Raw genomic sequence first — 14208 nt, 5'->3', positions numbered from 1 at the left:
CAGTCGTAGTACTAGTATTTACTTTTCTCATATGGAGTTTGTTCAGTTTGATTCAGTTCAATTTTGAGACTAAAATAAATATGTCGGTCTGCTGCTCTGAGCCGAGCTCAGAGCAGCAGACCGAGCCTATTCTCTCTAAACACCTGTCCTCTGGGTTTTGTTTTAGCCGTGGATCTTTCACATCTTTATTCTTCCATCTGACAGTTTAAAGAGGAGGTATTGTGCAAATTATCCTCTGTTCTAACATTGTTCCCTCATCAAAAACATGTTTTAAGAGGTGTTAGACATCATCAATGCATGTTTGAATAATCTAGCGATCTGTCCAGGGCCCTCCCACACGACAATTCTCCATAAATCTACAAAAAACATGATACAAAACTGTACGCAGCAACTTGACAAAAGCTGATGTGATGTGCAGCAGTTTCATTAGTGGGATGCAGCTGATTGTGTTATGATAGTGCTATGAAGGGGGAGTGACTTAGCACAGAGAGTAAAGATACCTGTTAGACCAATCACACTGTCATCCAATCTTCCCTTTAGCCCTCCAGGCTCCGCCCCTCCTCCTCCCTCAATCTCCAATTACTCCTCCAGACTCCGCCCAGTTTCTCAGCTCTGTCTGAAATGTGGTTGTGGGCGGAGTTTATGAGTTTAGTCCCACTTTAAGGCTCATATTTTTTCTATCGTACTCTTTTTGGCTAAGTTAAATCCATCTTACGCTGTGAACCCGGCTCCACGTTCTTGCCGTCGAAGCTAACGTTCAGATGATGTATTTAATTCGAGCGCCATAGATCTGAGCTGACACGCTAATGCTAACAATTACATAATGTTGCTAAATATAAGAGCTATATTTACTTTGGATTATCAGAGAATAGATGCGAACATAAACAGTCGCCCTCCTCCAGATCACATCTCATCACTTCCTCTGTGTTCCCCTTGTCAAGACGGATCCAATAATGTCCCGTAATGTCCCTTTAAACGTCCCCGTGCTGAGTTTTGGTTTGTTTACTGTCCGTGCGCGGCTGATCACGAGGGAGTGGCGTTCCTGGCTCATTTCGTTTTGCGTTTGTTTATGTAGGGTCCTGTGTGAGCGCTATAGGGTGTGGGAATGGACCGCCGCTCTGAGAATGAAACATAAATCTGTGTAGGAACGAATCAGAACCACCGGGGATGTTGTTTTTGGGGGAGAATGAATGCAGTATTAGAGGAGAGAGTGTGGGACGGGGGAGGAGGAGAGGAGGGAGGGAGACAATGGCATTATGGGAAATATCATGTTTAAGTTGTGGACGCTGCACTTAATTTTGTATTAGATATTAAGGCTGAACGGGGTTAGCAATATCTGAATGTCCTCCCATCCTCCTGTATCCCTGTGTGTCAGATGCCCTCCCATCCTCTTCTGTTAGCGCTGAGCAATTTGGGAAAAATATCCAATTACTTTTTTGAGATTTGATTTGATTCAATTTGCAAATTTTTTTTTTTTTTTGGAAAAGGATTTTGTTCATAGTTCACATTTTAAACACTGACAAAAACACTGAAACATAACCTGACAAAATTGATGCAAACAAATCAGAGAGGCGCCAGTTTTTGAAGTTCCATCACACCACAAACAAATATCTTGTGTTTTATTCTGCAAAAAAAAAAAAAAGAAAAAAGCTGTTACCGCCTCAAAAACAGACACATGCTTGAGTAACATTGTATTATTAGTCTGTTACATCTCCAAAGCTCAAAATGCTCAGTTCCACCTTGTGATGTCATGAAGTGGTAGTTTTCAAGTTAACAGCTCCTTTTATGTTTAGTTCAGTAGAGATTGTCAAATCCAGGACTGAAATGATCCAAATGATTCTAGTGAAGGTGTATGGAGTTTAAAAACACAGTGGAGCACTTCCTGTATTACCACTTAATGACATCACAAGGTGGAACAGGGTGTTTTCAGTTTGAGAGAAGCACTCGTGAGACCTTAAACTGCCTCAGATATGTGTAAAACATCTTTGTGCATTTTAAACAACACACATTCATGTTCAGATGTTTGTGTTTACGGCTGAAAAACGATGCTCTTCAAACTTTAAACCAGAGACTCTCACCATAACCCAGCACCATTTTGTTTTATGTTGATCCAAATGCCCCGCGGCATGCTGGGACTTAAGCAGGCGATGTCACTGCTCCACGGGGAATACCAAACACACACACACATTTCTTTGCCCTGTGAGGACGCTGCACTGACTGACATTACTTTTTGGCAAACCTCAACACACAACTTAACTTAAATGAACTCATATCTTAAAGAGGAGGTATTATGAGTTTATTATCCTTCCATGTTATTATGTTGTTCCCTCATCAAAAACATGCCTGAAGAGGTTTGAGATGTCATCCATGCATGTTTGAGTAATATAGTGATCTCTCCCAGGCTCAATTCAAATCCTCCTCATGGTTAGCAGTAAGAGCCTGTACGAGGCTCCACCCACAAGCCTTCATCACCCACGCTCCCACACAACAATTTTCCATAAATCTACAAAAACATGATACAAAACTGTACACAGCAACTTGACAAACCTGGTGTGATGTGCAGTAGTTTCATTAGTGGGATGAGGCTGATTGTGTTGTGATAGTGCTCTGAAGGGGGAGGGACTAAGCACGGGGAGCAGAGGGAGGAGGGACTCAGAGCGTCAAAAACAAAAGTGTTTGAGTAACCCTTAATTATTAGTCTGTCTACATCTCCAAAGCTCAAAATGCTCTGTCCCACCTTGTGATGTCATGAACTGGTAGTTTTAAAGTTAACAGCTCCTTTTACCTTCAGTTCAGTAGAGATTGGCAATTCCAGGACTGAAATGACTCAAAAGATTCTAATGGAGGTGTGTGGAGTTTAAAAAACACAGTGGAGCACTTCCTGTATTACCACATGACATCACAAGGTGGAACAGAGTGTTTTCTGTTTGAGAGAAAAACTCAGCCTAAATATACAGGGTTTGTGTGTTAAACATGTGAATGAAACAAAACACAACTCCAGGTCTGTTTGTGATGAGGAAACAACATGAGAATAGAGGTCAGAGGTCAGTGTCACATGGGCCCTTTAGTAGCACAGTGTTATTCTCTAGTCTAGCCCCAAACTGTAATTTCACTGATGTTACACTCTCATAAATATTTAGCACAGGTTCCATCCACCAAACCAAGGCCGAACCAGCAAACCGTGAAAACCTGCCTTTTACCGTGTAGTTGATCTTATATTAAAGGAGTTACTTCAACGATCTGAGTTTGGTCCCCACAAAGTCAAAAGTCCCCGTGATGTGAGTGTGTGTACAGTGTTCAGTCCCCACAATGTGATGAAAATACACTCAAAAGTTCCCTCACTGTCAAAAGTATCGAAAATCAGACACTAATTTTACGATACTTAAACTAGTATCGAAACTAGATACTCATTTTTCACAGGTATTGATACTAAAAAAGTCCCAATAACAGAAATGAACCTTTTCTGGATAAGTATAAGACACATAGACAAGTATACTATATATATTCCTCTACACTCTTTCTTTCCTCCCCCTCTCTTTGTCTTCCCTCTATACCTCCTCTTCCTCCCTCATCTCTTTCGCATTTACCTTCTTCCTCTCCCACTATCCCTCCCTTTTCACTCTTTCTCTCTTCCTCCCTCCCTCTCTCTTTCATCTTCTCTTTCCTCTCATCTTTCCTACTCTCTCTCCCTCTCCATTCCTTTGCCCTCTCTCCTCCCTCTTTCCTCTCCTCTTCCTCTTCTTCTGAGAGCAGGTATAAGACACATAGACTTGTATACTCCCATGGACCACTATGGAACCTAAATATTAAACAGAGTACTACCGTTTACTAAGAAAGAGTGTTTTTATTATAACTATGGTATTGATATTGGTATCGAGTATCAAGTATCGAGTTGATTCCTTAGTATTGTCTTTGATCTGTTTGGACATAACTCGCATCCTCCTCCAGCCTCGTGAATATCCTCAGATCTGAAACCTCACACCGCACAGAACCCTGCATCATTCAACACTATGTATTTTAGTAGATCCAAGTCACAGCGGCAGTGAATTGGGAATCATTTGGAATCATTTGGAATCATTTGGAATGAGTTTTAGCGTCTCTGCAGCTCAAACTTGGAGGGTCTATAATGAATCTCAACTTTTCATAACTGGATTTATTCTCTTGTTTATCTCCTCAGAGTTCATAGAAACGTACTGGTGCCTCTGTACATCTGATGACGCCTCAGTCCAACCTGACAACATCAGTACTCACAGAAAAACACTCAGTTTGATAAGAATGAAAATGCTCCTAATACATATATGACATCACAGGCCACATGTCTGCAGACCACGCCCCCTCAGAGAGATGGGTGGAGTCATCATAAAGGCTTTGCTCCATCCATCCATTTTCATGACAACTGTGGCTTCATAAATCTCCACACAGTCCTCTGCTCCTCTGCTCCTCTGACAAACTCCGTGCTCCTCCTCTGAGCCTCTGCTCCTCTGAGCCTCTGCTCCTCTGAGCCTCTGCTCCTCTGAGCCTCTGCTCTTTTGCTTCTCTGCTCTCCTGCTTCTTTACTCCTTTGCCCCTCTGAGTTGCTGCTCCTCTGAGCCTCTGCTCCTCTGCTCCTAAGCCTCTGTTCCTCTGCTCCTCTCAGTCTCTGCTCTCCTGTTTCTTTATTCCTCTGCTCCTCTGAGCCTCTCCTCCTTTGCTTTTTTGTTCCTCTGAGCTTCTGCTCCTCTGAGCTTCTCTGCACCTCTGAGCCTCTGCTCTCTTGCTCCTTTACTCCTCTGTTCCTCTGAGCCTCTGCTCCTTTACTCCTTTGCTCCTCTGAGCCTTTACTCTTCTGCTTCTCTGTGGCTCTGCTCCTCTGCTCCTAAGCCTCTGTTCCTCTCAGTCTCTGCTCTCCTGTTTCTTTACTCCTCTGCTCCTCTGAGCCTCTCCTCCTTTGCTCTTTTGTTCCTCTGCTCCTCTGAGCCTCTGCTCTCCTGCTCCTTTGCTCCTCTGAGCCTTTACTCCTCTGCTTCTCTGAGGCTCTGCTCCTCTGCTCTTTGCTCCTCTGCTCCTCTGCGTCACTGAGCCTCGTTCACAGCGTGCTTCTGAAGTACTGTACAAAACACTTTAAACAGCGCTCACACATTTACAGCCATAAACCAGCAGTGGCGCCGGTGCCAAACAGAGCCGTGCGTAATGCGCGCTCTCCGTGCGTAAAAGGCGCAGACCCACCTGTAGCACGGCCTTGAGGGTGACCATGGACACGATGGGAGTGCACAGCTTCTCTCCTGAGGTCGTCTCCTGCCCCATGACCACGAGCATCGGCGTGGCCAGCGCGAAAGACGCGAGCCACATGCCACTGATGAGTTTCTTGGTGCGGCTCCGGGACATGATGCTCTTGGCTTTAAACGGGTGGCAGATCGCCATGTAGCGCTCCACGCTGAGGCTCGTGATGTTCAGCGCAGTGGCGTAGGAGCAGCCGTCCCGGAGGAAGTAGTACCCGCGGCACACGGCGTCCCCGAACACCCACGGGTGGTGGAACCAGATGAAGCTATAGAGCTCTATGGGCATGGCCAGCACCAGGATGAGCAGGTCGGACACGGCCAGGCTCGCCAGGTGGTAGTGCACGGTGCTCTGCAGGTTCTGCATGCTCTTCTTAGTGAACAGTGTCCACAGCGTGAACGAGTTCCCCAGAGAACCCACGACAAATAGCGCCACGTAAATGATCGTCAGGACCACTTTGGAGTACACGTCCGTGTTCACGTCCAGGTCTTCTCCGTGCGTCTGGTTCAGCACGGAGCTCGCCTCGGTCATGGTCACGGCTCGAGTCGAGCCGGAGCTCGAGAGGGGGGTCCGAGTAGAGAGGTCCGCGTGGACAGTGTCCGCGTGGATACGGGGTGCGCGTACAGAGGACCGCGGAGAATGAGAGTCCCCGGGGATCAGTCTGCCTGGACAGGAGGTCCGCGTGGTGGAGTCCGCGTGGACAGAGGAGTCCGCGTGGAGACAACCGTGAACAGGTTGTCCGCGTGGAGATTATCCGCGTGAGGCTGCAGGAGCGCGGCAAGAGCGCAGAAGTGATGGAGCGGCACCGGAGTGCTTTATATTTGGCACGAGGAGGAGGCGGTGATCCGTGCGGTGACGCAGCAGTGCGTTTTTGTCACGCATTGTGCGCGGAAAACACCGGAGCTCCACGCCACAGCTCCGCGCCACTACTCCACGGTCCTCTTCAGCCGCAGAGCCGTATCCTGAGCGCGCTCCTCTGTGTGCGCGTGCACAAGCAGCGCGTGACAGCAAGATCCAGAGAGCGTGAAGTGTAGTGGGACGGGAGTGTGGAGAGTTGCCGCTGTTTGGTCCTTTAGCCCCGCTGTCCCCGGTGTTTGTCCCCGGTCCCGCCCCCGTGTCTAATGAACCGGCTCTTTTCAGAACCCACCTGTTCACGTCTGAGCGCGAATCAAAGGGCCTCACACTGAGCGGCGCGAGAAAAGCCTTTATTATCATAAAAGTGATGAAGACACAGTTCATTTGCTGCGCAGAGACAGAGACAGAACCGGGTCTGAACTCAAACACGAACAGCACTGCATTATATGACATCAGAAATACTTAAAAATTCAGGTTTAACAAAGAGAAATACAGAGGAAAACACAGAAATATAGAGGAAAACAGAGTGATGCAGAGGAATACAGACAAATACAGATGAATATAGAGGAATACAGAGGAAAACAAAGGAATCTGCCCTGTTCAAACTTTTGTGTTCAGATCTTTATCCATGTTCTTGTCGTTTCTTCTCATTGAGCCTCTGAAGTTGTATTTGGAGTGATTCATGTTTGAGTTTAATCTTTTATCGACTATTTTCAAGACGCCATTTTGACTGACCTCCTGCTGTTTTGTGTGTTTCGCTCTCTCACATATATGTCCAGGCTCTGTGGCTCTCTCACGTTCGGCTCTGGCTCTGACGTAGGAGGCTCAGTAAAGATGAGATAATGTCCGAGCGTTATCTGACCATCGTTTTTAATCAAATGTAAATATTGTGTTGGAAACTCCTGTCTGCAGCTGGAGGGAAACGGCTGCTTTTAACACCAAAACCACTCGGACTAAACCAACACGGCTCACACACACAAACATCTCAGACACTTCCACTTTAAACCTCTTCCGTCGTCATTGTGTGAGAGTTGTTTTCTTATCGCTCCTTTTACCTAAACGTTTGTTCAATCTGTTTTTCCAGTTTTTTCTTCCACACACACCTCTAATCGTGAACAGCTCCAGTTCAAAGCAGGTTTAGAAAAAATAACATTCTTGATTGATTGATTGATAGAGGAATAAAAGAGAGGAGTGAAAGAAGAAGGAGGAGGAGGTGTAGAGCAGGAGGCTAGAGGGTTTTATTAAACCTGCGGGAGACCGAGGTCGATGATTAAGGAATACAGACAAAAGCAAAAAGCAAAACAACTGTGTGTTATCAAGTCATGGTCCTCCTCCTCTGCCATCTCTCCCTCTCGTCTCCTGCTCTCCTCCTCCACCCCCCCTTTCGTCTCACCTCCTCCTGTGCTTTGCCTCTCTCATCCTCTCCTTCTGCTCTCCTCCTCCTCCTCCCCCTCTTGTCTCACCTACTCCTGCTCTCCTCCTCCTCTCCTCTCTTCTTCTCTTCTGCTCTCCTCCTGTACTCCTCCTCTCTTCCTCCTCTTCTGCTCTCCTCCTCCTCTCCTTCTGCTCTCCTCCTGTGCTCCCCCTCTCTCCTTCTGCTCTCCTTCTCTCCAGCTCTCCTCCTGTCCTCGTCTCCCTCTCATTCTGCTGTCCCGCTCCTCCAACTCTCCTCCTCTGTCTTTGTCTTTGCCCCTTCTCTTCTCTCCTCCCCTCTCCTCCTCTCCACCTCCTCTCACCTCTTCTCCTCTTCTAGTCTCCTCTTCCTTCACTTTCTCTTTCCTCCTCCTCTCTTCCTTCTCCCTTCCTCCTCATCTACTCTCCCCCTCCCCTTCTCCCTCGTCTAATCTCCTTCTCCCCTTCTCCGCCTCTCCTCTTCATCCCCACCTCTCTTCTCCTCCTTGTCTCCTCTCCTGTTCCTTTCTCTTCCTCCACCTTCTCTCTTCTCTCTCCTATTTCTCCCCTTTTCTCCTCTTTCATCTTCTCTTCCTCCTTCTGCCCCGCCACCTTCTTCCTCCTCCTCCTCCCCCCTCCTCCTCTTCCTCCTAGTTTTTTCTCCTCCTCCTCCCCCTCTCCTCTTTTCCTCTTCTCTCCCCCATCTCCTCACCTCGTCTTCATCCTCTCCTGCTCTCCTCTCTCTTTCCTACCCCTCTCCCCTCTCCTCCTCCTCCTCCTCTTCTTGGTGGATGTTTGTATTGATGCTGGTCATTTTTCCTCCTGAATCTCTTCCTTCTCCGTCCCCTCTCATCCCCTCCTCTCCTCCTTCTCTTCCCCTTTCTCTCTCCTCCTCCTCTTTTCTCCTCCTCCTCCTCTTCTTTGGGTGGAGGCTTGTATTGACGCGGGTTGTTTTTCATGTTTGGTATTTTCTTTTGTTAGTTTTGGTGTCGACTTCGCTCTAAACAAGAAAAACGTCTCAGTTCTGTTTACTTTTCTTCACAAAAAGAGTTTCATAGATTCACAAACTTCACGTCTTCACCAGAGTCTGAAGTGTCGATCTGTAAATCACCTCGAGAACAGTTTGAAACAAGGACGAGTTTCTTCACAAAGAAAATCTGCAGAGTTTGCTGTTTGAAAAGTGCTGACCATAGACTGTTTATATAAATGGACATAGCTAACCTGCTAAACAGGAAGTGATCATGGATGCAATTCACTTTACATTGAAAAACTGTGTCCCCTCTCTCTGTAACTGCTGCTGTCGGACTCGTCATTTTGGTCTTTAAATGTTCGTATTAACCCGCTCTACATGATCCTGGGGTTTTTATTTCACTATTATGTCAATCAAAATATGGACATTAATAACAGACAAATCAGACGCCTTCTTTCCCACTAGCATAAGCAACAGGTCTGAGTGACAGTGTTGCTAAGTGGAAAGGTAAAGAGTATTACCTTTAACAGCTTCACTTGGCTCTTTGGTACTAAACTGAAGAAACTGTCTTCCAACTTGTCTCCTGTAAGTGCTGTAGCCTCAGTGAGCTTCGTGTGGATCTGAAGGCTGTGGGTGATGTAACACTCAGTTCACCTCTGTGGTTCTGACTTATTCATTTATTGTACTTTTGGGAGCAGATTCCACAGACGCTAAACCAGTGCAAAACGGAGCTGAAAACTTCAAATTGTTTCACTTAATATTCTAAATGGTAAATTACTCACTGGTCTGACGAAACGTTATGAAAGAAATGCCCCAAGAAAATGAGTAAATTTGAAGTAAAGCCCAGATATTCGGATGTTTGGAAAAACACCGAGGTTTCAAAGTGTTCTGTAGTACTGTTCGACACAGAGGAACAACCGATACTTGATACAGATACCACAATGATTAAAAAAACACTCTTTCTTTAGACAACATACTGTGATGTCCCACATTAAATGTTGTACTTTGTGTTCTATTCCCATGTGTCTCATATCTGTGTAACCCTCAGTGTCCAGTAGGTTCATAGTGGTCCATGGTGTAAACTCGTCTATGTGTCTTATACTTGTGAAAGACACAGCTCCACATCATTCTCTGTTGAAGTACAATGTGGTGGTGGCACGGTGGTTAGTGATTGCGCTTAATTTCGAGAAAGTCTTGGGTTTGACTCCTTAAATTTAGCTGAAATTCTTTCTATGGAGCAGAGCAAACCAACCCGGTCACATTTGGCAGATTTTTATGTCAGATGCTCTTCCTTCTGAGTAAAATAACACACCAGTAATGTCTTGGTTGTCGCTAAAGGTTATGTAACTTGTCTCGTCTCCATGGTGATGTTAGTGCTTTGCCTGGAAATGTACTACAGTATGGAATTAAAGTTATCTTTCTATATACATGGAGACAAGCAGGTGACGTCTCCAGGCCAAGTTACAAGTCAGATCTGTGGAGAGGAGAAGAAGTTGTATTTGGAGTGATTCATGTTTGAGTAATCTTTAATCGACTATTTTTAAGACGCCATTTTGTCGATCTGTCCCCATTTTCAACTTGGTGATATTCGTAGGATTTGGCAGCGTCGCATAGTCATTTTGGTACAAATGAAAAAAGGGGCGGCGACAGCATGCGCCGCTTTGTTTTGATGACATTTACAGCGACATCACCTCCCATTAGGATTTGTTTCTTTCATTAAGTCATTTTAGATGAATATTGTTGCTCAATAGGGCTGATTTAAAATACCAAATACTTAGTTAAAGAGTTAAGAACTACTACAATCTTCACCAGATCTAGAAAGTGTCCTTCAAACATAAAAAAATAAACTTTTTTTGCTCAGTCTGGCTAGAAACAAAAGACATCGATGCCCTGACCCAAACTCAGGAAGGACATGCAAACCCCACACAGTCTCTGGGCCTGTGGAGCATTGTGTGTCATATTCGTCATGTGTTCTTATCTCACGGCAGGAGTCAGAGGAAAGGACCAATCACAGGACAAGATCGTGGCTCGTTTCTCTGTCTCCGCTCACACACTTCCTGGTTCTGCATCTAAAACAAACACGGGCCCCTGTGGAAATAGCATACACAAACTTTACAAAGAGTCCAACTACAGAGACACAGCTAAAAACTACAGCCAAAGACAAAGAGATAGGCCTGTGACAGCGAGAGGGTGAGGATGACTCAGTATGACTCAATATGACTCAAGAAGACTCTACATGACTCAATATGACTCAATATGACTCTACACGACTCAATATGACTCAAGAAGACTACATGACTCAATATGACTCTACATGACTCAATATGACTCAAGAAGACTATACATGACTCAATATGACTCAAGAAGACTCAATATGACTCAAGAAGACTATACATGACTCAATATGACTCAAGAAGACTATACATGACTCAATATGACTCAAGAAGACTCAATATGACTCTACATGACTCAATAAGACTCAATATGACTCTACATGAGTTTATATGACTCTAGATGACATAAACTCATCCTGGTGAATCATTAGGATGGTCTGAATGCATAAGGTCAGTGACGAATCACTTTGGACCACGGCAAACTGTTTAAAGGAGCTGTGTGTATCCTGCCTCCTACAGTTTATAAAAGGTTCTACAATCACAATCACAACATCTGTCCACGGATTCACAGGTTGGTGGTTCAATTGATGAATGCACATGATTGGGCAAGACACTTAACCATCCTTGCCCCCAGTGTCTGTGAATGTTGGAGTGATTCCTTGATGTAAAGCACTTGGTGGAAAAGTGCCATATAAAACTGTGATTATTTACCATTTACATCTGAGCCTGTGTCCAGAGCCTTGACCTGCAGACAGGTTCAGGCAATGACCATTCAGATCAGAGAGAGGCATTTTAGGTTTAAAACAACTGGATTTCATCTTTGGAACTGACAACACAAATGAAAGAGTCACGTGAGGCTTATTCTGCTTTCTGATTGGATAATCCTCTTGAACCAAAACAGCAAAATATAACAGAAATAAATGACGTCATGTCCGATGTTTTTGTATTTAAAGGTCCTATATTACACAAAACTGACTTTTGTAGTGTTAATCCATGTTCTAATACTGTTCCTTCCTCAAAAATAGACCTGGAGTTGTGTTTTGTTTCATTCACACATGTTTGAGTAACACTTTATTATTAGTCTGTTCATGTCCAAAGCCCAAAATGCTCTGTTCCACCTTGTGATGTCATGAAGTGGTAGTTTTATTAGATTTGAACATGTTTAACCCGTATCACAGCTCTTCTCATGAAGCTCGTGTGAAGGCAGCTAAACTCATCTCCAGGTGTTTGTGGAGAAAGCCCCATTAGAACATGGCTGAACCACTGATGGTCTCTGTTTAAACGCTGTGTTCTCTGGTGTGACTCTGAGTGCGTCTTCAAGGGAGAACAAAGACACTGATCCTGACCAAGACCAACTGTTTCAGACGGCTTCAATTTAGTTTATTCTTATTTCTAGCATTCGCCAAAGTCTGAACAGAATTTCATGTTTTTTTTTTTTTTTTTTTTTTTTTCTGAACTCCGCTTAAAGATATTTTCACTTCCAAAAACAAAAACAAAAAGAGTTTAATTAATTAATTCCACAAGTAATCTTTAATCTCTTATTTTCAAGATGCCATTTTGACGCCCACTGTGACGTACACAGAAACACAGACTTTTTTCTTTCATTAAGTTGTTTTAGATGGATGTCGTGATTTAAAATGTGTAAATTATAACATCATGATCCACAGGGGTTAGAGATGTGACCTATAGACACAAGCACAGTGGGGTTTTAAACTAATAATGCCCAACATAAAGTGTCCTCAGGTTTAAATGGAGTCTATAAACAAAAAGTAAAAATGGGATAGTACTCAAAGTCCCAAAGTTCACAAACAAAAAGACGAACACAGTGTCCAAGATGGCTCCCCAAATAAGGAGCTCCAACAACCGTGTCTAAAATACTAACTCTCTCTCTGTTGTCATTCTTGGTACAACAATAATAAATCACAGCTCATAAATGCCACCCACAGGAAACAAGCGGCATATCGCCAACAACGCCAGCCCAGAAACACACAGTCCACCAGCACACGCAGTATAAACAAACATTTGGGCATTCGTAGTGGCGCTAAAAGTGACATCTGCTGTGGGTCATGAAGTACATTTTTCCATTTGTTTTTCCCGTAGACATTTCGAAAAAGATGAGGAGATCGAGAAGGCTAACGAGCTACGTGCTAACCAGCTACGTGCTAACCAGCTACGTGCTATATTTTATCCATGACGAGGTTGTTTTAAAGCCTAAAAGCACATGTAAAACGTAAGATTCAAGCGAGAGTGGCAGAGGACAGCGGCAAGCAGTGAGAGGAGGAGAGGGAGATGAGTTTTCTTTGGAGGAATAATAGATCTTTGTGTGGCGGGAGACCAGGTTTTGGACACTTTGACACTGGGGTTGCTGTAGGTGCATAGACTGTTTATATAAATGGACATAGCTAACCTGCTAGCGACCGCGTTCCAAACAGGAAGTGATCATGGGCACACTTCTGGCTCCATGAACTCTGGCTCCAATTCACTTTCTATTGAAAAACTGTGGCCCCTCTCTCTGTAACTGCTGCTGTCAGACTCGTCATTTTGGTCTTAAAATGTTTGTATTAACCGGCTTTTATTAATCAATTTTTATTTTGCGGTTGTGTCTGTAAATTAAGATGCATTAATAACAGACGAATCAGGGACCTTCTTTTCCCAAGGTCGTTCCCGCTAATGCCAGCAACAGGTTTGATTGACAGTGTTGTTAAGGGCAGGACGGGGCGTTACCTTCAACAGCCTCGCTCCAGATTGGCTCTTTGGTTACTATGATCCTCGTGTTTGGAATTCCTAATATGAAATTGGGCTCCAAATTGGCCTTATACCTGTTAGCCTCGATGAGCTTCATTTGGAGCTGAACGCTGTGGGCGACGTCAGACTCACTTAGTCCACTTCTTTATACAGAGTGTGGTCTAGACCCAAACTTACTTGTTCCTAAGTCTGAACCTAACCCTAATTTTAACCTCTGATGTGAAAAATATATCAAATATATCATCATAAATCAGCATTTTTGAGCCTAATCAATAAAACAAACTGGCTGTTCTTTGGCGTTAATGTGTTTGGGGTAAAAAATAGCCGCGCAAACCCATTAACGGAAAGTCAAAAAAATAATTTAGGTCTAAATTCACTATGTGTTTTAGAGCTGGCAGCAGCAGCTCAGGTGAATGGGAAAACACTGTGAACTGCCATGGTTGCAAAGTGGGTTGCTATGGTTGCAATAGAACATTAAGTCCAGTTTGAAGATTTTGTGAATGACGGTGAATGGGTGTGTCGGCAGAGAGATGGACATCAATGTGTAATGTAGAGAGGGAGGTATTCTCGACTGAGGAACGACCCGGCAATCAGTAATATCTCCATGGAAACAAGACCTTTCACCAGGAAAGCTACAAATTGCATCTTTAAACAGCTTTAAAGAGTTCATATGACTCTATACTCTGACCTTTATTCTAATGTTTCCTCATCACAAACAGACCTGGAGTTGTGTTTTGTTTCATTCACACATGTTTAACGCACAAACCCTATATATTTAGACTGAGTTCTCCCAAAAAAAAACACCTTGTGATGTCATGTGGTGATACAGGAAGTGCTCCACTGTGTTTTTAAACTCCACACACCTTCACTAGAATT

At 44.3% G+C, this 14208-nt stretch overlaps 1 protein-coding gene across 1 annotated transcript in view; it reads right to left on the bottom strand.

Moving 5' to 3' along the window:
• The window catches only part of ntsr1 (neurotensin receptor 1 (high affinity)), a 68229-nt gene extending 62442 nt beyond the window's left edge, over nucleotides 1–5787 (bottom strand). The window contains exon 1 of the mRNA XM_055223300.1: nucleotides 5206–5787. Coding sequence (XP_055079275.1) covers nucleotides 5206–5787 — 582 coding nt within the window. The remainder of the gene's footprint in view (nucleotides 1–5205) is intronic.
• Nucleotides 5788–14208: the final 8421 nt, after the last annotated feature.

The sequence above is a fragment of the Periophthalmus magnuspinnatus genome, chromosome 7, assembly GCF_009829125.3.
Source record: "Periophthalmus magnuspinnatus isolate fPerMag1 chromosome 7, fPerMag1.2.pri, whole genome shotgun sequence".
Lineage (NCBI taxonomy): Eukaryota > Metazoa > Chordata > Actinopteri > Gobiiformes > Gobiidae > Periophthalmus > Periophthalmus magnuspinnatus.
The sequence above is the reverse complement of the archived record's forward strand: the minus strand, read 5'-3'. Positions and strand labels throughout refer to the sequence as shown.